The sequence below is a fragment of the Neofelis nebulosa genome, chromosome 2 (genome assembly GCF_028018385.1).
Source record: "Neofelis nebulosa isolate mNeoNeb1 chromosome 2, mNeoNeb1.pri, whole genome shotgun sequence".
In the NCBI taxonomy this organism is placed as follows: Eukaryota; Metazoa; Chordata; class Mammalia; order Carnivora; family Felidae; genus Neofelis; species Neofelis nebulosa.
Genome location: NC_080783.1, coordinates 57,786,937 through 57,812,652, shown reverse-complemented (window position 1 = coordinate 57,812,652; position 25,716 = coordinate 57,786,937). Strand labels below are relative to the sequence as shown.

Below are 25,716 nucleotides of genomic sequence, written 5' to 3'. Positions count from 1 at the left end.
AAATCAAGAACATTAGTAAAATATTTTTTACTAATATTAATATTTTACTAATATAATATTAGTACATTTTTTTACTAATTATATTTTACTAATATAATATTTTACTAATATTAAGAACATTAGTAAAAAATTTTATTTATATGATCGTGAAATTTAGGCCATTTTCCCTCTATAATCCTATTCTTATACATGCAATACAGTTTTTATTACTTTATACAGTTTTCTCCCTCTCTCTCTCTCTCTCAAAATAAATAAATACACTTTTATTTCCTTAAAACTAATTAGATACACAAATGTATATAATTCATGCATTCTCAGACAAGAAAAAGTTCTTTCATAACTTTTCAGTAACTAAGAACTTTACAAATCATGTGTATCTCAAATCAATCAGATAATAGCAGAAAGATAAATAATTTTCAATCAACTTAATTTTTCTAAATTTCACAAAATACATGGCTGCCTTAAGTGACATCATTATATGTCAAATTTGAAAGTATTTTTTCAGTAACTACTTTAAAGTTATAACTTATATACATTTAATTTGCAGCCAGCTTTCTTAATTTGTTTATATATTAACAGCTTTCTAAAATCTTATGCTCCTTTTTTTTTTAACGCAAAGCAGGAAAAAACTCTACTGTCATAGTAACATTTAGATTGCTTTTATTATATAAGTGCCCTGTATGCTTGATATCAACTACTCACTAGCCTCAAAATCATTATAAAGTACAGGTTAGTAATTACTCATGAAATAACAAAATCATCTAAATTAGAATTAAATATCCTAAAATAAGATAAATAGGGGCCCTGGGTAGCTCACTCAGTTAAACATCCAACTCCTGATTTCAGCTCAGGTCATGATCTCACAGTTTAGACTGAGTCCCAAATCCAGCTCTGCGCTTGGAGACTGCTTGAGATAGTCTCCCTCCCTCTCTCTGCCCCATGTGTGTATGCACTCTCTCTCTCTCTCTCTCAAAATAAATAAATAAACTTTAATAAATAAAGACAAGATAAATCATTTACTACCATATTCAAGAATCTGACATGGAAATTTATATAAAATAATGTGATCTGCTGAAGCAGTGGATTTCCATGTACCATCACACTCCAAAAGAAATAATAATCAGGGTAATATAATCTATTACACTTCAAAAATGGGGTCTTCCCCTAGAGCTCTACCACACCGAACAAAGAAAATCCGAAGAAATGAAATAGTAAAGGCAGTATGTTAATTTAATAGAACTTTACGCTAAAGTATCTGTCAGAAAATACTAAGGTTCTTTGGCTTAATAAAAGAAAAATCTACCAGCCCATAGTAACAATAATAGTACTGTAGATTACAATGCAGAAATAGTCTTCCTGGAATATGTTGTCATGCTTAAAAATGTATGTGAAGAGTTTAGCAAAAAACATGAATATATTCCAAAAGTGTTCTCTTCTATCCCCATTTTATATAAATCTGGAGCCATTCTAAATCTGAATATAAAAAGATATGCTATACTGTTGACTACAGAATACTACAAAGTTTTATTGCCATTTAAACAAAGAAGCCATAACAGTTAAATGAGCTCAAGAAATAGGTTTCAGTATCACAAGGTGCCAGCTGTAAAGAGTTATGGCTAATTGAATATGGAACTCCTGCTTAATCAGATAACTGCTCTGCTATTTCCAAATGAAATGCCATTTCCATACTGCCTGAAAATGGCCCGTTTTATTGGTAACCAGAGAAAACAATATAAACTGTAAATAACATTAAGTGCTCTGTTTACCCATTCCAGGCACTGAAGTAGCAGGGGATCCAAGACGTCTTGGTAACACATTTGATGATAGAGCTGGAGTAACAGTTCTTTCTGGGGGTCCACCAGGGGCTGAACTGTCCTTTGGTGGTCCAGGAGATACTGGAACTTGTGGAGAAGGGCCCTGGCCAGAGCTTGCTGGTGTTGGAGAAAGGTTTCTCTGAGCTGCAGTTCGCTGACGAATCTCTGAGAATAAGAATTAAAAAGTGTATTTTCAATTTAATATCTGTATTAGCCAATACCACAAATGACATGTTTAATGAAGTTTTGTGGCACCAGAAAGCATCCCTAGGGTCAAGACTTCTTATAATAAGAAATCTATAAAATGTACATTGAAAACTGACTATAACAGAGTACTCCATTTCTGATCCTATACTTCCAACTGTATATATTTACACAAAAAGCCTCAATCTATCACAGGTATCACTTTTCAAAATAAATTCAATGAAAATAAAACCATCCCCAATTATGTGTCATGTCTTTTTATAGTAATCCTCTCTAACTTATGATGAAGGAAAGAAAGTTTATTAAAATTAGTGAAAACTCTAATGAAAATGGCAGATTTTTTTCAAGATAAGAAAAAAGGTAACTAAGAAATGAATGAATGAAGTATATTCTAGAATCATCAAATAATTTATGAGGTACTTAATCTAAGTAGTCACAGAAATGCTGAAAAAGTATTCTTTACTATTAGGTACCATTCCCACTCTCCTTATATTATTAACATCCTTTTGGTAATTTTTTTTTTGTCAATACATTCAATAAAGGAAAACTTCCACTCTGCATAAACAGTATCATCACAAATAAATCTAAATAAATCTCGGGGCGCCTGGGTGGCGCAGTCGGTTGAGCGTCCGACTTCAGCCAGGTCACGATCTCGCGGTCCGTGAGTTCGAGCCCCGCGTCAGGCTCTGGGCTGATGGCTCAGAGCCTGGAGCCTGTTTCCGATTCTGTGTCTCCCTCTCTCTCTGCCCCTCCCCCGTTCATGCTCTGTCTCTCTCTGTCCCAAAAATAAAATTAAAAATGTTGAAAAAATAAATAAATAAATCTCATCTTTTAGTTGCAGAAATTACAAGATTTTCTGTATTAGGGGTTGGTAAATGTGCCATATCCAGGCTCCTGCCCCTTTTTATAGTTTTATTAAAACATGACAACACTCTTTTTTGTTTACATATTGCCTATAGCTGCTTTAGAAGAGCTGAGAAGAGATCATATGACTGTCAGAGCCATTTACTATATTTACTATCTGTCCCTTTACAGAAAGTTTCATAATTCCCTACTCCATGACATTTCACTTCTATCATTTCCCCTTCCCACCATATCTTACTTGAATGTCAATGGTAAGATCTCAAGTAAAGAAGTGCTTATAGCTTTTTAATTCTACATATCACCTTAAATTATCACAAATCCTTGAACAGTAGGCTGAAACTAAAGACGTTAAGTTCCAATTGGCATGACTGGTAAAAATGCATACTTCCAGAAGCAAAATATTTTAAGTTTGGACTCTGTTTGGCAGTTAGAGATTTTCATTAAAAGTTCACTGCCACTAAAAGTATAGCTCTAGCATCAGATTTCAGTTTACTACAATCTAGTCTACCAGCTAAGAACCTGGGCCCTGTAATCAGAAAAGTCTGGTTAGAATCCTACAGCTTTACAAGACCTTAGATGGGATAACTTCACCAAACCTCTTTTCTTCATCTGTAAATTCAGGATAATAATATTAACTCATAGAACTGTAATAAGGATTAAATAAGATAATGTCTGTATTGATAGCTCACATTTACTGAATACATCCATAATATTTCAGATGACAGTGTTTTCACACAAAGTATTTTCAAATGACCAGTTAGGGCGTTATTACTGAGACCAACTAATTTTCCTCTGGCTCTTAATTTAGTCTCTAACCTAGCCACTGAAATAATAAATTACAAGCAGATCATCATTATAGAAATGGAACTGTCTTTGTATTTGGTGATTTTCCATGCAGTTTAGAAATTTTCAGATTTTACCTGGACTAACTGTATCCTAATATCTCTTGCAAATTAGCTGGTTACCTAATTATCTTTTACTCACAAGGAACACCTTAAGAAGTGGTTACACATTAGGAAAGCCATTAAATGCTGCAAAAAGTACTGAGGGGCACCTGGCTGGCTCAGTCAGTGGAGCATGCAACGCTTGATCTCAGGGTCATGAGTTCAAGCCCCAGGTTGGGTATAGAGTCTACTTAAAAAAAAAAAAACCACAAAAGGTACTAAGATCAGTGAAATTATATTAAGATTTGGTCATTTGAATTGATTTTAAAAAACAAGGTATCAGGTACTGCAAATCATTTTTCAGCCAATTTTCAGGTAAACCATAACTCAAAAAAAGACATTTTCCTTCCAGATAAATAAAAGTTTAACATGTATTAGACTATATTAAAAGTAGCTATTAAGATTTGAAACTGCTTCCTCTAAATGCACATCTACCCTGGAGCACTTAACTAAAGTACCCTTTTAACATCAGCCATGTAGGACTGAAAGATGAGGTATGTAACTAGCTAGTTAACAAAGGACACCATGTGTAGCATTTCATGAAAGAAACCCTTGGCTTAATAATTTCTAAATCTAAATTTAGGCAGAAAAGGGAGAAAAATGATATAAGAGAGTCAGGAAAGGGAGAAAACATAGTGTCATTGTTTTCAAAGGAAAAGCAAGTAACAAAGAATTAGAATATCAATAGATGAAAGTACCTAGTAGTACAACATCCAATCTATAGTTGGTAAGGTGTTATGAAATATTCTGGTAGTCTCAATTTAAAACATCTAAGATTTATCTACTTTTAGTCACCTGCCATTCACAAATGCTTTGTATTATAATTTCTCTAAAATGTTTATGGTATTCAACTAAGTATTATATTGTTATATTCAACATTTCCTGCATTTAAATGTAAAATACCATCCCCCCAAAATATTTACCAAGCATTTCACATCATTCTGGCAAAGTATCATAAAGAGTGTTTCATAAATTCAAGTCTTCACTACAAGATGTTTCAACATCCTTATCTGTGATCAGTCACTGATTCAATAAAAATCACATTCAACAAGAATGAGTACATGTCTATATTTTTAAATTCCAAATGAAACAAATAGAATCTGAATGAGATTAAAAACCAGTACATTACAATAAACAAATTTTAAAATAATGAAAAAACAAGACAGTTGTTAAAAAGCATAGACTGCCAGAAATAAGTCAGAGAAAGACAAATACCATATGATTTCACTCACATATGGAATTTAAAAAACAAACAGATGAAGATAGGGGTGAAAAAAAGAGAGAGGCAAGCAATAACACAGACCCTTATCTATAGAGAACATACTGAGGGTTGCTGGAGGGGAGGAGGGCAGGGGAATGGGTTAAATGGGTGATAAGTATTAAGGAGGGCACTTGTGATGAGCACTAGGTATTATATATAAGTGATGAAGGAATCACTAAATCCTATACCTGAAACTAATATTACACTGTATGTTAACTAAGTGGAATTTAAATAAAAACTTGAAACTAAAACAAAAAAAAACAAAAAAACAACCAGACACCGGGATCAAGCTGTGTGGATTTAAGTTTCAGCTCTACCCTGTTTATTAGATGTGCATGCAACCTTTTCCAAGTTGATGACAACTTTCAGTTCAGCTTCCTCATAATAGGAATACTTAACCTCTTATGGTTGTCGTAAAGATTAAATGAGATAAGCAACACAAAGGGCTTAACCAAAGCACAAGTACTTAATAAGTACTTAATAAACAATAACTATTAGTAGTATTCATCTGAACTTTCCAGAGATTACAATAAATCAAAAGCTAAGCAACCTACAACTTCTAAAGCCATAATTAAAATAAAATGTAGATATTAATGTACAAATTAAATGTTTTCCTAAAGTTATTTGTGAACTGACTTAAATGTGTAAATTCACAATTTATGCAAAAACTTAAATCTATAACTCTAGCATATTATCGATAATTCTTGAGATAAAAGTTCTAGAAATCAAATAATTCTCTTGATTTATCAGATTTTTAAATACTGATTCTTTACATGTAGAGGGTTTTGTCTTCATTTCAGTATTAAGCTGGAATAGGAAGAATACCATATTATAGTTAGGAGACCTGATTTTCATCCTAGTGATACCACCAGTTCCTTATGTAGATAAAAAGTCTTTTATCTACTCTGGGTTTCAAATTTCTTTAAAGAGTGTTGGCAAAACTACAAAGATGATCCTCATATTTTCCCTAGCACTGGTCAAAGGTTTTCTGAACACTGTGTCCGGTTCTAAGCCTCAAGAGAAAAAGTGTCAAGAAAAAGCTTTTGAATGATTCACATATGTAAATGCGGAGATTTTTAAATTGGGGGTGAATAAGGCTCTTTATAAGTGATTACTAAATGTAGTTCTGTGAGATATAAGGGATATATCTTCAGGAGAATTTCCATTGTTAAATGTATATAAATTCTGGTCTCTAATGTTTAAATTTATATGATTCCTTTAAAAAATCAAATTAATAAAGACTATGGATCTGACATCTCTTTTACTTTCAAAATTTTCTGAACTCTATATTCACTGTACCATCTTCTACATATCCTACTCATGCTAAGCTACTTTAAACTCAGCCTCTGCCCTATTTCTCCACTTAGATTGTTTTCTCAATAGGTGGATGCCTTTTAACAACAAAATTACTCCATAACCTCTTCCTTCCCATAGAGGCAAAGCTTTTGGGAGGGAAGAAAAACTTCCCCAACATTTCACTTCTCAACCCAACACAATCTGTTTTTTGTCTTTCTTAGCTACAATATCACTTACCACTTACCACTGAAGACACCATTGCTTTGGTTACCAACAAACCTACACCATTACTGTTAACAGCTACTCTTTAAGGAATCCCTATTATCTACTAGGAACTACACTAGGTGATTAATGTGAGTTTACTAATTTCATCTAATATTTAAACCAACTCTTTGAGATAATTCTTATCCTTAGTTTTCAAGAGAAGAAACTAAAGCTCAAAAGCTAAGCAACTTGCAAATTCTCACAGTAAAATAAGAGATGGAGGCAGGATACAAATCCCAGTGTTTATTACAACAATGCCCTCAACTCTGTTATAACTTATCAGATTCAAGGGCTTCACTTGTCTTCTACTCACCTGACCCTTTGCAGACTATGACAGCAGATGCATCCCTAACTACACTTCAACTTTCTAGATGCCAGTTTAGTTCTGCTTTTAACTTTAATCATTCCTTCTTTTCCCTGGGCTCCTCCTTTTGCCATCTACCCTTAAATGTTAATATTCCCTGGAGTTCTGCCATAGGCCTTCTTACTCTGTTTTCTCTCCCTGGGCAATTTCATTCAATCCCATGGTTTGAATAACTTTCATCTATACGTCCCAATCGTTCCTAATCTGTACCTATAACCTTAACCTTCTTCCTGAGCTTCATATGAAATAATCAGTTACCTATAAACCATACCACTTAGATGTCACTTGACTCAACAAATCCAAAAGCAAATCCATTATCTTCTACACAAACGTACTACTCCAAGTCTTATGCTTATCTTGCTTAAAACATCTAACCAGTTGCCAAAAACCTAGGTGATATCTGGACCCCTCTTCCCACTCCCCACTTTCAAATCTAATTGTCATAAAATCTTGTCAATCTAATCTTAAATCTTAATTATCTCTTAAATCTCTTCTTTTTCAACTCCTTTGCCACAACTTTATATCCTGTAGGCCTTTATCTCTTACCTATATTAGATTATATCCTAATCCATCTCCATGTCTTCAACCTTGTTCTCTCCAAATCCATTCTCCATATTACAAAAAAAAAAAAAAAGTGTTCTTTCTAAAATGCAAAGCCTCCAGTGGCTTTCCATGTCACATATACAATAAAGTCTCAAACTCCAGAATGTTGCATACAAAATGCTTCATGATCATCCTTCCCTCACATAAACACTACCTCCCTTTTTTGGGCATACAGCACTATTTGCAGTCTCTTAAGGTACCCCATTGTTTCCCTCTTCTTATCTTTGCATGTGAAGTAGACCTGAACAGTCCTATCCCAGTGTGTTCTCAAGGCACATTGTTACTAAAATTTATAATGCATTGTGATTTGTACCTACCACCTTCATTGTGGTCCTTAATACGTTAAGATTATTTACATGAGCGCACCCTTTTGAACCAAGAGCTCCTAGACAGGAACTGCATCTTAGTAGCCCCAGGATTTGGTAAGTAATTAGCACAGAGTGTGAGCTTAATAAACATCTGTGAAATAAATTTACTTTCCACTTGCATTTCAAGATTAAATTTCCAACTGCCTGTTATCCAACTTAGATGGTACAGTAGGCAGAAAAATGGCCTCCCACACATATGCACATTCTCATCCTCAGAACCTACAAATGTTATGTCACATGAAAGAGGAATTAAGATTGCAGACAGAATTAAGATTGTTAATCAGCTGAATTTGTGTTGCCTGCTTCATTGAGAATTTCAGCCTAACTTCAGGAGACCATACAAAAAAAGCCAACTTCAAGCAGAAAATATGCTAATCACATATGCCACTTGCCAGCCTGTAGTTTACTATTTGTGTTGTTCTGCTTTTTAAATTAATAATAAATTTTCTTATATTATTTTATAAACAAATAATCCAATTTAAAAACAGGCAGAGAACATGACTAGATGTTTTTCCAAAGAAGACACAAAGATGGCCAACAGACACATGAAAAGAAACTCAACATCACTAGCCATCAGGGATATGAATATCAATGCCACTGTGAGATATCACCACATACTAGTCAGAATGGCTAGTACCAAAAAGACAAGAAATAACAGGTGTTGGCAAGGATGTGGAAGAAAGGGAACCTTTCTACAATACTGGTAGGAATGTAAATTGATGCAATCACTATGAAAAACAGTATGGAGCTTCCTTAAAAATTAAAAATTTAAAAGTAGAAATACCATACAACTTCTACTTCTGAGTATTTACCAGAGAAAAACAAAAACACTAATTTGAAAAGTTAAATACACCCTTATGTTCAATGCATCATTATTTACAATAGCCAAGATATGGAAGCAACCTAAGTGTCCATCAACAGATGAATGGATCAAGATGTGCCATTTACACACACACACACACACACACACACACACACACACACACACACACCTATACATATAATGGAATATTATTCAGCCATAAAAAGGGGTGAGAACTTGTCATTAGCAACAACATGGATGGACCTACAGGGTATAAAGCTAAGTGAAATAAGTCAGACAGAAAAAAAGACAAGAACCATGTAATTTCACTTATAATGTGAAATCTAAAAAAAATAAACAGGGATGCCTGGGTGGCTCAGTCAGTTGAGAATCCAACTCTTGATTTTGGCTCAGGGGAGCCTGCTTAAGATTCTCTCTCTCTCTCTCTCTCTCTCTCTCTCCGTCTCCCACTTGCACTAAAATAAAAACTAAATTAAAATAAAATAAATAAATAAATAAAATGAACAAACAAAATAAAAAATAGACTCATAAATACAGACAACAAACTGGTGGTTGCCAGAGAGGAGGGGAGGATACAGGGATGGGCAAAATAGGTGAAGGTGCTTAAGGGATACAAATTTACAATTATAAAACAAGTAAGCCGGGGCGCCTGGGTGGCGCAGTCGGTTGAGCGTCCGACTTCAGCCAGGTCACGATCTCACGATCTCGCGATCCGTGAGTTCGAGCCCCGCGTCAGGCTCTGGGCTGATGGCTCGGAGCCTGGAGCCTGTTTCCGATTCTGTGTCTCCCTCTCTCTCTGCCCCTCCCCCATTCATGCTCTGTCTCTCTCTGTCCCAAAAATAAATAAAAAACGTTGAAAAAAAACAAGTAAGCCACTGGGATGAAAAGTACACCATAGGGAATACAGTCCACAATATTGCAAGAACTTTGTATGGTGACAGACGGTAGCTACACTTAGCTTGGAAAGCTAATGTACACAATTGTCAAATCACTATGTTGTACACTTAAAACTAATATAATGTTGTATGTCAATTGTACTTCAGTTGAAAAGAGGATGTTTGGCAACACCTGGGAGGCTCAGTCAGTTGGGCATCCAACTCTTGATTTTGGCTCAGGTCATGATCTCATGGTTCATGGGTTCGAGCCCTGCTTGGGGCTCTGTGCTGACAGTATGGAGCCTGCTTGGGATTCTCTCTCCCTCTCTCTCTGCCCCTCTCCCACTCATGGTCATGCTCGCTCTCTCTCCCCCAAAATACATAAACATTAAAAAAAAAAATGTTTTGCTTTATAATTCTTTATCTCAACATTTACTTTTTTCATCACCTTGATGGTTTATTTCTACTTAGTCTCCTACCTCTTTCAACTTTAAACAACCTGCACCTGGCAGCTCACCAACATCCCATTTGGTAAATTATTATTTTACAACATTTAAACACAATTTGTTAATTCTAAGAAAAAGTTTTCTTTTATTTCCTTCAACTCAGCACGTTTATTAAGCAACCACTCTGAGTAAAGCACCACTGAATGGAATGCAGGGTTGCACACAGAGGTGGCAAGCAAAGATCACACAAAAATCATGAAACAGCAGGTAAGTGCCATAAAAAAGGAACCAACAAAGTGCCATAGAGGGCCCAAGAATGGGGAGATTAAACTCGGTGATGGGATGAAGGAAGGGTTCATGGGAATGGGGCATTTAAGACAAACACTGAAAAATGGATGGAGACATAAATGCCTTTGTTACCTGTATTAAGGCACACGTGGCAGTTTTAAAATACAAGCCCAGGATGCTTTGGTTTGCCTGCCATCAAATGGGGGATGGAGGACGTCTGTGTCCCCTCCCTTGAATCTGTTCCTGTTTGACCAAGAGAATATAAATGCGCCAGTTTTCAGGACTACTTTCTGTCTCTTGGGCTGCTTGCTCTTAGAATCCAGCCACCATGTTGGAGCAAGCCCAAGTGACCCCATGAGAGAACTCCATGCGGAGAGGAACTAACAGCCAGCACCAACTTGTCAGCCATGTGAGTAAGCCATCCTGGTAGTAGATGTTCCAGGCCCAATCAGGTAGATCCAAAAGATGTGAGGCAGAGATGCTCAGTCTCTGTCAAACCTTGCCAACACTGAAAATTCATGAGCAAAACAAATGAATGTTGTTGTAAGCCACTAAGTTTTGGGGTGGTTTGTTATTCAATAGATAGCTGTGTGGGGCGCCTGGGTGGTTCAGTCGGTTAAGTGTCAGACTCCTGATTTTGGCTCAGGTCATGATCTCATGGTTCGTGAGACCGAGCCCTCTATCGGGCTCTGTGCTGACAGCATGCAGCCTGCTTACGATTCTCTCTCTCCCTCTCTCTCTGCACCTCCCCCACTCTCTCTCTCTCTCTCTTAAATAAATGAACATTAAAAAAAATAGATAACTGCAACAGTATAGATATGACACTTAAGAACATCCCAAAAAGTAAATTTACTATTTTACAAGTGTTTTCCAGATTTTTTAATCAAACATACACCTCAAAAAACAGTAAAATATGAAGTATCGTTCCCTTTGCTATCAAGATCAAAAACAGTGATTTCTACTTTAATCTTCCACACATGCCACGTAACACAAGTGAGTAAATTCTAAAAACCTACTTAAGAAGTTATAATCCATTTCCTAGAGCCATTAAATTTTTCTGCAATACTTATTGATTTCAAATTTAGCTGTGGCAGAATACAATTGACTTTTCTTTTGTTAATGTTATTAGTAGAGATGCAGGGTTATGTACAAAGGTAAAAAAGAATGTATGGGTGACTTCCTTTTGAAACAAATATAAGAAAGTCTGTTAAGAATTTATGGTCATAACTTAATCTTAGAACTTTGCCATTAAAGGTAACTGCACCATTTTCAACTTCAAGCATCCCACTCTGAAAGCACAGTTACCCTTCCAGCTTAATTTCTCAATTATTCTTTCAACTCCAGGGGGATCTATAATCCATTAGTTATTAAAGGGGTCAGCCAACTTTTGTAAAGGGTTACATAGTAAATATCTTAGGCTTTGTGGACCACATACAGCTTCAGTTGGATATTCTTATTCTTCTTTCTTATTTTTTAGAACACTTTAAAAATGTAAAACCAATTCTAAGGTCAAGAGCCATATAAAAGAGATCTTGTAGTTCAGACCCCTGTATCACTACTACCAATACCTTTGATGTCCATCACCCGCCTCTCATGTCTTTACTTCCCTCATGATCATCTTAGATTCTACAATATATTGTCATAATCACTCCCTTGCAAACAATTTCACCACCCTGCCCCTTTATCACTTTATTTAATCCATTAGTCAAAACCCCAACCCTGGTTAAAACCAACTCTCTTCCTACTCCATGCCTCTACCCATACAGCTAAACAACAGGAAAACATGCACAACCATGCTTTAAATTCGTGACTGTTAACTTTAAGTGGACTTTAGTGTCCCCTGGCATTCCTACATTTTCCTAATCCATTTACTCTCTTAGTCTCCTAGAGACCTATTTTATATATTCTCTTCAAGGCCCCAACAATGTCTCCCCCATTCTCACTCTCATTAAGAAAACAGATACAATCAGAAGAGAATTCTCACTACCTACTTGTATCTGCCCATGTTCTCTGTCTTCCCTTATTATTGATGAACTATGCACGCTCGTATCGAAATCCAACTCCTGCACTTGTACACTAAATCCCATTCCTTCTTGCCTCCTTACGGACTCTCTACCAATTGTCCCCACTCTCTCCATCATCAATTATTCCATGTCTTATAGGCTATTCCCAATAGCACACAAATTTCTTACCAACCCCAAATATCTAGATTTCTTTATCCTATAGAATCTATTCAGAAAATTATACTTGCAAATATCATTTTTCATTAATTCCAAACTTTACTACTTTTTAATCTACTAAGAACAAAGTCTTCCCATCTCTCAGTCTACGATTTCTACAGAACTAGAAAGAATGCTAAGATTCTAAGTACCGTTATCATTCTATTAAATGTAAATATGTATATATACACATATATCTACCTTTTATGTTAATTTATTTCTTCATATCAAATGATTACCCTGATTTTCTAATATTAAGCACCCACTGATAAAAATTCCTTATAAAAAAGGGTCAAGACTAATACTGTCAAGGTCATGAAAAACAAGTCTGAGAAACGAGCACAGCCAAAAAAGCCTAAGAAGACAAGTCAACTAAATGCAATGTGGTATATCCTGGATGAGATCCTGAAACATAAAAAGAACATTAAAAATAAATAAATAATAAATAAATAAAAAACTAAGGAAATCTGAATAAGCTATGTGGACTTTTAATAGTGAATCAATATTGGCTCATTACCCTTAACAAATGTACTATGCTAATGTAAGATGTTAGGGAAAACTTGGTACAAAGGTATATGGGAATTCTTTGTACTAGCTTGGTAATTTTTCTGTAAATCTAAAAATATTCTAAAACATTAACTTTATTAAAAAGAAGGTGAAGGTCAGGTTAGTATTGTTCCCAGTAAATATTACATTCCTTTTAATGCTAAACCTAAGAAAAACCAAAGAATACTATTCTCAAATTTTATAATCAATCTCAGTATAATATATATTATTAATAATAAGTAATAAGAAATAAAAGAAATATATCTACTACACGTGAATCACAGTTCTGGTTCAGCAATCATGCAAGAGAGTTAGATTCAAATAAGAACAGCACAATTCAATTTGATTTGGGAGCAAATCTATTCAAGCACCATTTATGCACATATATATTCATATATATTTTTGCACATATATATATGCACATATATATTTTTCCCCTACCTATTTCAGTTCAGAAACAGGTAAAAGAAAGGAAAGGAAGGAAAAAGAGGGAGAGAAGGAGGAGAACGAAGGAAAGAACAAACGAATGAACAATGGTAAAAGCAAAGACATAAATATTTGACTAAATCACAGGAACAGAGAACTTAAACATAAATAAAATGTATGACTAAGTCACCTACACAATAATAGAAACCTAAAAGAGATTTGAAAGGATTAAACAACAAAACTCAATTATAATTCTCAAAAAGTAGAATGAAGTTGATATATGTTTAGAATTTTTTTCAATAAGGAAAAAATTCCAAACAGCAATTAATTACTGCAGATGAAGAACTAGTAATACTAGAATAGGACCCTCCAGAAGAAATACTTTTAAGAGGAAAAAAAAAAAAAAGCTTATACGCTTCTTAAGGTTGAAAACCGTTATTATATTCATCTCTGTACTCCTCATGGTATTTGCACATAAAAATTATTTAACATGTTCTTTTAAATAAACAATTCATTTATGGGGCACCTGGGTGGTGGCTCAGTCAGTTGAGCAACCGACTTCGGCTCAGGTCATGATCTTGCAGTTTGTGAGTTCGAACCCCGCGTCGGGCTCTGTGCTGACAGCTCAGAGCCTCGAGCGTGCTTCGGATTCTGTGTCTCCCTTTCTCTGCCCCTTCCCCGCTCATGATCTGTCTCTCTCTGTCTCTCAAAAACGAATAAGCGTTTGGGGCACCTGGGTGGCTCAGTTGGTTAAGTGTCCAACTTTGGCCCACATCATGGTCTCACAGTGCGCGAGTTCAAGCCCCGCGTCAGGCTCTGTGCTGTCGGCTTGGAGCCTGGAGCCTGCTTCGGATTCTGTGTCTCCCTCTCTCTCTTTGCACCTCCCCAGCTCATGCTCGCACTCTGTCTCTGTCAAAAATAAATAAACTTAAAAAACATTTTTTTTAATGAATAAATGTTAAAAAAATTTTTTTAAATAAAGAAAGAAACAAACAAACAATTCATTTATCTTATAACTAGTGGTTAATTCTCCCTAAAAGGCTAAAAGGATATCCAAAAGCAGTACCACAGGAATCCACAGCAGAGACCAGCAATGGTTTTTCTATGACTATAATATGACATCAAAAGGAAAAAATGTGTTTGAGTTTCAAAGGCTTCTAAGGAAAAATAAATTTAAATTCTTCAAGGAAATTATGTTGCCTAAATATTATTAAATACTTAAGAATGTCAGTAAAGGGTTCATACCTCTTTTTTTTTAATGAGAGAAAAGAACAGATTTTTTTTTAAGTAACAGCATCAGCTTTCTGCAAAATATCACATTTTAAAAATTTCCTAAGATTATTTAAGAAGTAGTTTTGAAACGTTAGTACCAGTTATACAAAATACTGTAAAAATTATAGAAATCTGGCCTATAGACCGAACACTCTTTTTAAAATTACTAGAAAGGGGGTACCTGGGTGGCTCAGTCAGTTAAGCGTCTGACTTCAGCTCAGGTCATGACCTCATGGTTTGTGAGTTCGAGCCCCACACTGGGCTCTGTGCTGACAGCTCAGAGCCTGGAGCCTGTTTCGGATTCTGTGTCTCCCTATCTCTCTGGCCCTCCCCTGCTTAGACTCTGTCTCTCTCTCAAAAATAAATAAAAACATTTTAAGAAACATTTAAAATTACTAAAAACAAGTGTAAGTTGTAGAAAAATTTAAACGTATTATGAAGGCAGGAGTTTCAGTGCAAGTATCTATGACTAATTTATTTTAATCATATGTAAACTTATTATACTCATCAAAATATCAGGCTTCTATTTCTATAAACCAAAATGCTACTTATAGAAAACGGGAGAGGGTGGGATTCTTCCCATATAGCCCTGCCAATCAGAAAACCTAAAACTGGGGCACCTGGGTGGCTCAGTCAGTTAAGCCTCTGACTTTGGCTCAGGTCATGATCTCACATTTCATGAGTTCAAGCCCCATGGCAGACTCTGTGTTGACAGCGGAGGTGGAGCCTGGAGCCCACTGCCAGTTCTGTGTCTCCTTCTCTCTGGCCCTCCCCTGCTCATTCTCTCTCTCTCAAAAATAAACATTAAAAAAAAAAAAAAAAGAAAAAGAAAACCTAAAAGTATTATGGCTTATTTAGTACCAATGGTCTCTGTGGACATTTATAAAAGAATTGACTTCTGAAAGTTCTAAATGTCATCCTTAACTTTATAAACCAGGCTACAATTCTGATGATTTATAAGAATAAAAGTTAAATTTTAAAAAATGGTTTTTTTAATGTTTATTTATTTTTGAGAGAGAGAGAGACAGAGCACGAGCAGGGGAGGAGCAGAGAGGAGACACAGAATCCAAAGCAGGTTCCAGACTCCAGGCTCTGAGCTGTTAGCACAGAGCCCGACGCGGGGTTCAAACCCACGAACCGCGATACCATGACCTGAGCCAAGTCGGACACTTAATCAACTGAAACACTCAGGCACCCAAAAGTTAAATTTTTAAAAATGATATATTCTGTATTGTAACAAAAGCCTTACAAACTATGAAATTCTAGAAAAAAGAACAAAGAGGAAAGCCAATACAAACTCAAAAATATCTTTTCACATGCCAATCTTAGAATTACTTTATGTAGCCACTTAAAATAGTAACTTTTTAAATTTTATGTAATATTTAATACAATAGTAGTGATGGTTTCACTAATAATCTGACAACACAACTTTTGAAAGAGTTTGTTTTACATAGCAGTAATTCTATTTTTTCTTAATTATTAGAAATTCAAAATTTCTAAATTATTTTATTATCTTTCTAAATAAAAGTTTTTAGAAGAAACTTCAAGTTTGACAAAAATGTTCATTAAATTTCTCAAAAATAGATCATTAAAATGTAAGAATTTTCATAAGGCATTCTAAGAGATTCTATATATATATATATATATATATATATATATATATATATATATATATATAATTTATTTGAGACAGAGAGAGTGAGAGAGAGTGCACGCACAGGGAACAGGCAGAGAAGGAGAGAGAAACAGAATCCCAAGCAAGCTCCCTACTGTCAGCACAGAGCCCAACATAGGGATCGATCTCACAAACCTTGAGATCACGACGAGAGCCGAAATCAAGAGTCCAATGTCTAACTGACTGAGCCACCCAGGCGCCCCTAAGAGATTCTTATAAGAAAGGGGGAAAAAACTTAACAAAATATTGATGGAATTATTCAAATTTCAAAAGCTTAAAATCAATTATATATTTAATCTCAAAAGATAACATCTTTACTTATTTATCAACATATTCCTGTAAAATAAAAATGAAGTAAACTTATTGCCATCCACTCCAAGTCATAACCCACACTACCAAGTATAAATCAACATAAAAGCATTCTACACAAGTTTTTACACACCTCTATCACACTTTTGAACTCACTTGGATAAATATGGATCTTTCCAACAGCAGCAGCAGTTTCTACAAAGTTATTTACCTTGTCCAGGTCTTGCAGTTACAGCTGCTCCAGCAGATGGCGGCTCAAACTCCTGTCAATTACAATTATGTTATTACAGTGACCTATTACAATGCACTATTTATAATAAAATAGCAGTGATGTAACAGCCTTACCTTTGCTTTCTTTGAGTCTGGGTCAAACCTTTCAAGAATTAATTTAGCCGTTTTATAAGTTTCTTTTTCCATGACTTCTTCAAGCTACAAACAAAAATTTCCATAAATTGTCACACTTTAAAACATATACACTACTTATTTTTAAATGTCCTATTCTAAAAATGTTCAAGTACAATGCTTAAAATAAACAGCACATAATATATCCAAATAGCATGAAAGACTTCCTACATTCAAATAATTAAAATCCAGATTTTAAAATGGCTTCTAACCTCTAATATGTTACTTGTATTTAATAGCTTTACTGGAAGGAAATACCAAATACTGCTAATTGTTTACATATAATGAGGAGAATAATTACATGCACCAACTTCAATAATGGAATGTGCAAAAATCTATCAGCCATCATTATTGGAAGTTATTAGACATGACAAGCAAATGACAGGCAATTCCTCAGATTTATTTCCTCATAGCACTTAATGCTATTAATTTAAAGAAGGTCGTTAGCCAAGAGCTTTACAAAATAAAATCTCTGTGCCAATTAACTGCTGTCAGCATCGATTTTAGATTATTTATTAGCAGAAGCAATTAGCTTGCTGCAAATGCAGTGAAAACTCACTAACTGGGAGAACAGCCATGGAATTTGCTCAAATGACTTTAAAAGCTGAAGCTCCTCCTTTTTTACTTAGATCCAAACAACTTGAGAGGGAAAAAAACATAGTAAGAATTTAAATAAAAACTTTACTGAGTTCTATACTCACACTAGGGACTGTAATTAAAACAGTTCATTATTATAGCATTTTATTTACAATACATTCAAGTCACTCTATGGCTTAATACAGGGTTTAATTTAAAAAGCAATAAGTAGTAAAGTATCATTTTAGCAGTTATGGCCCAATATCAAGAAAGTTTAATTTTAGTACAAGACAGTCATATTATGACAAATAGCTAATGTGTAGTAGAAAATGCTTTTGCAAAAACTGGAATAGGACGTTTTCTTTTCCTTTTCAGTGACCACTATAGCCACTTAGATTTCAGTAAATGTCATATTTATTTCAAAAGGTCATTTATTTTAGAATTCAACACAAGAGCACATTTACCAAGTTAAAAAAAATGCTGCCAACAGTTGTTAATGGATTCCTCATTAAAAACTCAATTCAACATTTAAGAAGCTAAATGCTTACATGAATGATTTATTAACCTTGGTTCAGTGAAACTAAAAATTTTCCAAATTATTTCAAAATTATGATACATTCTCAAAACAAGCAAGTTTAATTTTCTGATGTAAAGGAAAGGTTTGCAGTATCACCTGAGAGTTGAGGAAAAAGTAGGAATTGAGATAGAAAGATATTATACGCCCCCAAATCAACATAATCCACAGGGAATATCAATGAACTAAGTCCCTGATCTCTACAAATTAATTTTTGATGTCTTAGACTAATAATGTTGTGGCAATAGAACTTTACGTGATGATGAAAACGGTTTACATCTTCACAATACAGTAACCACTAAGCCATATGTGACAAATGAGCACTTAAAATGTTGCTTGTGCAACTGAGGAATGGAATTGTAGTTTTATTACATTTTAAACAATGTACATTTAAAAGATACATGTAGCTCTGGCTACTGATCTGGATAGCATAGTTCTAGACTAAGATGATTTCTAGGCTTAAAAAGAAGATTAAATACAACCATGATCTTTAAAACAACACACAAAACTCAAAACCAAAATGACACTTCATCAAATGATTACAATTCCTGCTGATCATTCAGCCAGTATTCATGTTTATGTCCATGTTCATGTAAAGTATCTTCAATAAAATCATTTTTTAAAGCACTAAAAGACATAAATCCATTCTCTTTTGCACTTTTAACAAAAATTTTTCACACTTTTTTTTAATGTTTATTTATTTTTGAAGGAGAGACAGTCAGAGTGGGGGGGGGGGGGGGGGGCGCAGACAGAGAGAGAGGGAGACACAGAATCTAAAGCAGGCTCCAGGCTCTGAGCTGTCAGCACAGGGCCCAACGCGGGGCTTGAACCCACAAACCGCAAGATCAGGACCTGAGCCGAAGTCGGAAGCTCAACTGACTAAGCCACCCAGGCGCCCCCTCACATAATATCTTAATTAACACATGTATCCATACAACATTTTAAGTGAATTCAACTTATTTTAAACACAGACATTCTGATCAGTGAAAAAAACATAAGCATGAAACTCTGAAGTCCGAAAAAAATCAGGGTTAAAGCACATATCCATTCTTAATTACCCAGAAAGACTTTGAGCAAGTCTTCTGGCCTCAGTTTCTCTTTTTGTAAAGCAGATACATTAATACTTTCTTCATACTACTATTAAGCACTTTAGGGGCACCTGGGTGGCTCAGTGACTCTTGGTTTTGGCTCAGGTCATGATCTCACGGTTCATGGGGTCAAGCCCTATGTTGGGCTTGGGATTCTTTCCCTCTCTCTCTCTCTCTCTCTCTCTCTCTCTCTCTCTCTCTCTCTTTCTCTGCCCCTCCCCCATTCTCTCATTCTAGCTCTCTCTCTCAAAAATATTTTTGAAGGTAATTATAATAATGTAGGAGAAAGTCTACAACAGTACTCAATTACAATAATACATAATCTTTAGTGATATCCCAATTAATCAGAATGGGTCTGAAAACAGTGTTTTCAAATACCCAACATATTAATCCCAAAATGCAGGAATGAAAAATTAGATTCTCAGAATTCCAGTCAGTTAAGCGTCTGACTCTTGGTTTTGGCTCAGGTCATGATCTCACGGTTCATGGGGTCAAGCCCTATGTTGGGCTTGGGATTCTTTCTCTCTCTCTCTCTCTCTCTCTCTCTCTCTGCCCCTACCCCATTCTCTCACTCTAGCTCTCTCTCTCAAAAATATTTTTAAAGATAATTACAATAATGTAGGAGAAAGTCTACAACAGTACTCAATTACAGTAACACATAATCTTTAGTGATATCCCAATAAATCAGAATGGGTCTGAAAACAGTGTTTTCAAATACCCAACATATATTAATCCCAAGATGCAAGAATGAAAAATCAGATTCTCAGAATTCCCTAAAATATAAATTACCCTATATTTTTCATAATATTTTTTTATATTTTAAATAATAAATTGTATAATTACTTTTCTGTGATACATTATACCAAAGGTTTCAGACCTTTTATTTAAAAAAATAATTTATTATGAATCAATGATATTATAGATTTCAATAACATGCAAAAATTACTTCTACTTGATATACACATTTCATCATAGACAACACTAAAAAGAAAACATTACCACAAATGTCAGAAAAATTTTTAATTTTAAAAGGTAATCCTACAAATACTTAAATTTTAAAATATCCTTCATGAAAGAATGAAATCTGGCCATTTGTAGCAACGTGGATGGAACTGAAGAGTATTACGCTAAGTGAAATAAGTCAGGCAGAGTCAGACAGATACCATATGTTTTCACTCATATGTGGATCCTGAGAAACTTAACAGAAGACCATGACATGGGGGGGGGGGGGGGGAGTTACAGAAAGTGAAGGAGGCAAACCATAAGAAACTCTGAAATACTGAGAACAAACTGAGGGTGGATGGGGGGTGGGGGAGAGAGGAAAGTGGGTGATGGGCATTGAGAAGGGCACCTGTTGGGATGAGCACTGGGTGTTGTATGGAAACCAATTTGACGGGGCGCCTGGGTGGCTCAGTCGGTTAAGCGGCCGACTTCGGCTCAGGTCATGATCTCGCGGTCCGTGGGTTCGAGCCCCGCGTCGGGCTCTGTGCTGACGGCTCAGAGCCTGGAGCCTGTTTCAGATTCTGTGTCTCCCTCTCTCTGACCCTCCCCCGTTCATGCTCTGTCTCTCTCTGTCTCAAAAATAAATAAATGTTAAAAAAAAAAATTAAAAAAAAAAAAAAAAGAAACCAATTTGACAATAAATCATATAAATAAATAAATAGGTGAAAAAATAAAATAATAAATATCATTCATGAAATAAAATTTTAAAACACACAAAAAATCAATAGCTCTATCTAATATTTTTTATCTTTTGCTTCATGGCAAATATTCTAGATGCAGCAAATTTCCTTTCATTTTACATTGACTTTGGTCAAATTATTAAGAGTGCACCCCAAAGTATCTTCAATTCAGAGCACTAGGGTACATGCTGCATTGTTTAAATTCATCTTTTTACAATGATGAAAATACTGTCTGCTTACCCTGACTTTGGTTATTCTGCTGAAATCAATATTGTTTTTACTAGTTCAGATTTTAAATCATATTCTGATTTCATATAGGAGTATTCCACAACAACAGTCACATCTTTTCTCTCTGCATTTCTTAGTATTTACAAAGATCTACAGATCAATTTATATAATATATAGTGAATATTCAAACACTGAAAAATGGCAGCAAACATTATCTGGCAATATAAAAATATAACATTTGAAACTTCTAGTGAGGTCAACAGCCCTATACGGAATCACATGCCAAACGTGCCAATTTAAGGACTTATCTTGCTTCTAAAATTTATTTCATGGAATGTCATTCACAGGATTATATATACAATATATTACATGTATAAGCTTATTATTACCTATTTGCAAGAATAACTCAACATTAACAAGAGACAGGACCCATAAAACATAATATGGCCACAAAAGCAAGACTGATTAATTAGGTTATAGTACTTCTCTACTACATGCTCCTGTCCTGTTTCCAGAAATGTCCACATTAACCTATAGCTCAGCATGTCAGCATTTCTTACTCTTTCTTTCAACTGGCGTTAGTGGATTCCTTTGAACCAGTAACATTTGTAGTTAATTGTTAAGTTTTAATACTCGGGGAATTATAACACTCCCTCCCATGTCCCTAATTTCTCAACTGATTTTTCTCAGGATTTAGAAAAACATAAATTTCCTGAGAATTCCAGAAAGGAATTACCACATAGAAATACTGTTCTTGAAAAAGTACACCATTTTCATGAAGCCACTTAAATTTCAACACTTGTGTTTGATGGATCTTGATTCTGAACTGTTTTGATGGGATGCTCTTGGATGCAAAGGGATTATCTACTAAACAATAAATTTTTTTTAAAGCTATATATTTTTTTTTTTTGAGTGGCAAAATGTACGTATCTAGACTTGGGAGTTTTTTAGATAATTAAAGATTAATTCCTAGCTTTATTTTAATAAGTAAATACTTACATTAAATTCTTAGATTTAAAACTGTCAAGATACTAATTTTCCTAAATAATTTAACTTTTTAATCAATTGATAATTCATGTTCATTGTTACAAATTACACTTATACAAATTTATAAATTATATTACAAGTCTATTCAGAATCAAGAGATGCATCCCTAAGGAAACCACCTTTAATAAAATGTCAAGTAGTAAATACAGTTTATATTCATTTTGTTATTAAAAGAGGAGAGACAGGAGTTGGATAATTGTACACTGATAAAAGTTATTTTTCTACAGACATTTCAATAATAAAAGTATTTTTAAAGCTATAAATGTATAGTTTAAACTTAAACATCAATGAAGAAGATCAGTTTTTATTACAGTTAGCTTTTGTTCAAAAGTAGTATCCCTTCAGGGGCGCCTGGGTAGCCCAGTTGGTTAAGCATCCTCTTGATTTCGATTTAGGTCATGATCTCACAGTTTGTGAAATCAAGCCCCATGTCAGGCTCCACGCTGATAGTGCAGAACCTGCTTGGGATTCTCTCTCCCTCTCTCTCTGCCCACTCCCTGTGCATGCATGCGCAGGCTTGCGCACACTCAATCTGTCTCTCAAAATAAATAAACGTTGAAAAAAAAGTAGTATCCTTCTTTTTCCTCTCATTACCAGCACAATCATGAGCAAGCACTGTGCTCCTTACCAACTCACCCTTAACACCTATTGTTCTAAACAAAATGTAATGCAACTCAAGCAAAGCAGCTCTGTTAAGGGCTTGAGTAATAAAGGCCAGGGACTAGTTCCCAGTAACAACAGTATTATAACAAACAACAGTCAAATCAATACAAATTGTGTTCCCTAATTAATGAGTAGGAGCAGCCAACTTATTTTTCTTTAATCATACTGCAAGAAACAAGACATACTGAACTATTCTGCAATATTGACGCCTCTTGAACCATATAGACATTAAAAAAATATAGAGAGGGGCGCCTGGGTGGCTCAGTCGGTTGAGCGGCCGACTTCAGCTCAGGTCACGATCTCACGGTTCGGGAGTTCGAGCCCCGCGTCAGGCTCTGGGCTGATGGCTCAGAGCCTGGAGCCTGCTTCCGATTCTGTATCTCCCTCTCTCTCTGCCCCTCCCCCATTCATGCTCTGTCTCTCTCTGTCTCAAAAATAAATAAACATTAAAAAAATTTTAAAAATAAAAAAATATAGAGATATGTATAGGTTGAACCCTGAACTGAATTTCCCAACTGTCAGACCTAGGTAAAGTATATTTGTGTTGTGATTCCTTCAAGGGCTATTAAAGAAGAAACAAATAGCTTGGCTTGCCTTTTCACAGAGTTTTCCAAGTCTGCTGTTACTCCAAGATTACCCCAAGTTTCTGCTTTCTGGTCATGTGATACCAATGACACTGGGTTGGCTCTTCATCACTTAAAATTTTTTTTTAATTTTCTATTTTTTTCTTTTTTCTTTTGTCTTCTTCCTTGTACTTTCTACTTTCATCAGAATTTCTCCATTTTGGTACAAGTGGGGTTTGGCTCTGGTCAACTCTATCAGCTCTTCTTTTTATCACATCAGCAAACCGAATCAATCATATCACAACTTGTATATTACTAAGAAACATCAGTATTTCCTCATTTTGAATTTCTGGCTGTTCCATAATGCGTGAAACGCAAGAAATACAATAAGATATAATGGCAATATTTCTATGTTTCAGGACCATTAAAAATGCCAATGCAATGTTGACAAATAACTCAAAGAACACTGAAGCAGCTCAAACAAGAAATCCTTTCAGAATTAAAGGTCCTTTATTTTTCAAGTACTTAAAACCCTCAAGACCAGTGTCTTTTATTACCAATTCACAGAAAAAAAAATTTTTAGGTAAGCTCTAAGCCCAACATGGGGTCTGAACTCACAACCCCAAAATCAAAAGTCACATGCTCTACCAACCAAGTCAGCCAGGCACCTTCACAGAGTAATTTTTGACATTAATCTTAACCTTCATAATTTTTATTAGTTTCATACATAATTGTTACTTATTACATGTTACTCTAAAATACATTGATCATTTGCATTTGATTAAATTTCATTAAATAAGTTTCTACATAACATGCTATTGCTATCAATTATCATTTTCATACTTCAAAAATAATTATACAAAAAAGTATACATAAATTCAAGTCAAACACCAAGTTCAATTCACTTATTAGAGACTAAGATATATCAACGTCTAAATATCTAGGGTCCTTCATCTCTTATGCTTAGCCCCCTTTCCAAATGTCTGAAGGACACATCTAACTGGCCCCACAAGAGATACCCGTGTGATCAGAGCTGCTGATAGAAAATGAAAAAACAATTCTTTCCTTCCCCCTTTCTTCAGCCAGAATACCCGAGAACTGTCCAAAAAACCTAGAACTGACCTTTTTTGGCTCTAATAATCAAACTGGACACCTACCTTTTTACCCTTCTGCCTCATTTAATCCTCCAATATGATTCATTTACTTGCTTTTCAGCTTCCAACTGACATAGATTCTCAGAATCAAAAAGGTCCATGTAACTACTTTTTCCTGTCAATCATTATTAACTAGTAAAATTATACATAATTTAGCTTCAGCATTAAAATGCTATCTAAAAGCATACTTGTTACGTGGAGAGTCATTACTTATAACCGATAAACATTACTTATTCAATTCTTAATGTATTTGTTTTATATAAATTAATTTTAAATAACTTACTATTTTTTTCTTCTGGGATTTTAAATCATCCAATGCTTCATCTAGAAAACAAGATTTAAATCAAAGCTAAGTCAGATATTAAGATACTTAGATATCTTAAAATAGCATGCCAAATGATATATATTAAGCAACCACAAGAATACTTTCTCATTTTAGGATTTCTCACTGATGCGTACAGATAAGGATTATCTCAACTTTTACACGTACATATTTCATATTTTTGCCTATATATATTTACAATCAGAGAAAAATCAACTTCACATAGAGTAAAACACCTTTCAAAACTTAAAAAGATTTAAACATTTTACCAAATAGAATTTAAATAAATATCCTTAATTTTTAATTAAATTTATAATAAAATTATTATTTCTTCATCGAAGTTCTGGGGTAGCAAGCATCTGAATACCCAAATCAAAGTATATTATTTATGTAAAAATTCAAATACAAACTTATAAAAAGATTTTACTACAATTTCTCCAAAATATTTTAGTTTTTAATATGCTAGCAGACTTATTATTACTAAAGGGGAAAAAGAAGTCTGTTAACATCTTTAAAGAGAATAGTCATCTACAGTTAGTTAAGACCAAGCCAAATA

General features: G+C 34.6%; 1 protein-coding gene across 4 annotated transcripts in view; it reads right to left on the bottom strand.

Moving 5' to 3' along the window:
* LNPK (lunapark, ER junction formation factor) overlaps nt 1-25,716 on the bottom strand; it is a 77,663-nt gene that overhangs the window by 21,487 nt on the left and 30,460 nt on the right. For all 4 annotated transcript variants that reach the window (XM_058713365.1, XM_058713379.1, XM_058713373.1 and 1 more), the window contains 4 exons: nt 25,122-25,162; nt 17,207-17,290; nt 17,073-17,124; nt 1,767-1,979 (listed from right to left, as the gene is read on the bottom strand). In XM_058713365.1, coding sequence (XP_058569348.1) covers nt 1,767-1,979; nt 17,073-17,124; nt 17,207-17,290; nt 25,122-25,162 — 390 coding nt within the window. The remainder of the gene's footprint in view (nt 1-1,766; nt 1,980-17,072; nt 17,125-17,206; nt 17,291-25,121; nt 25,163-25,716) is intronic.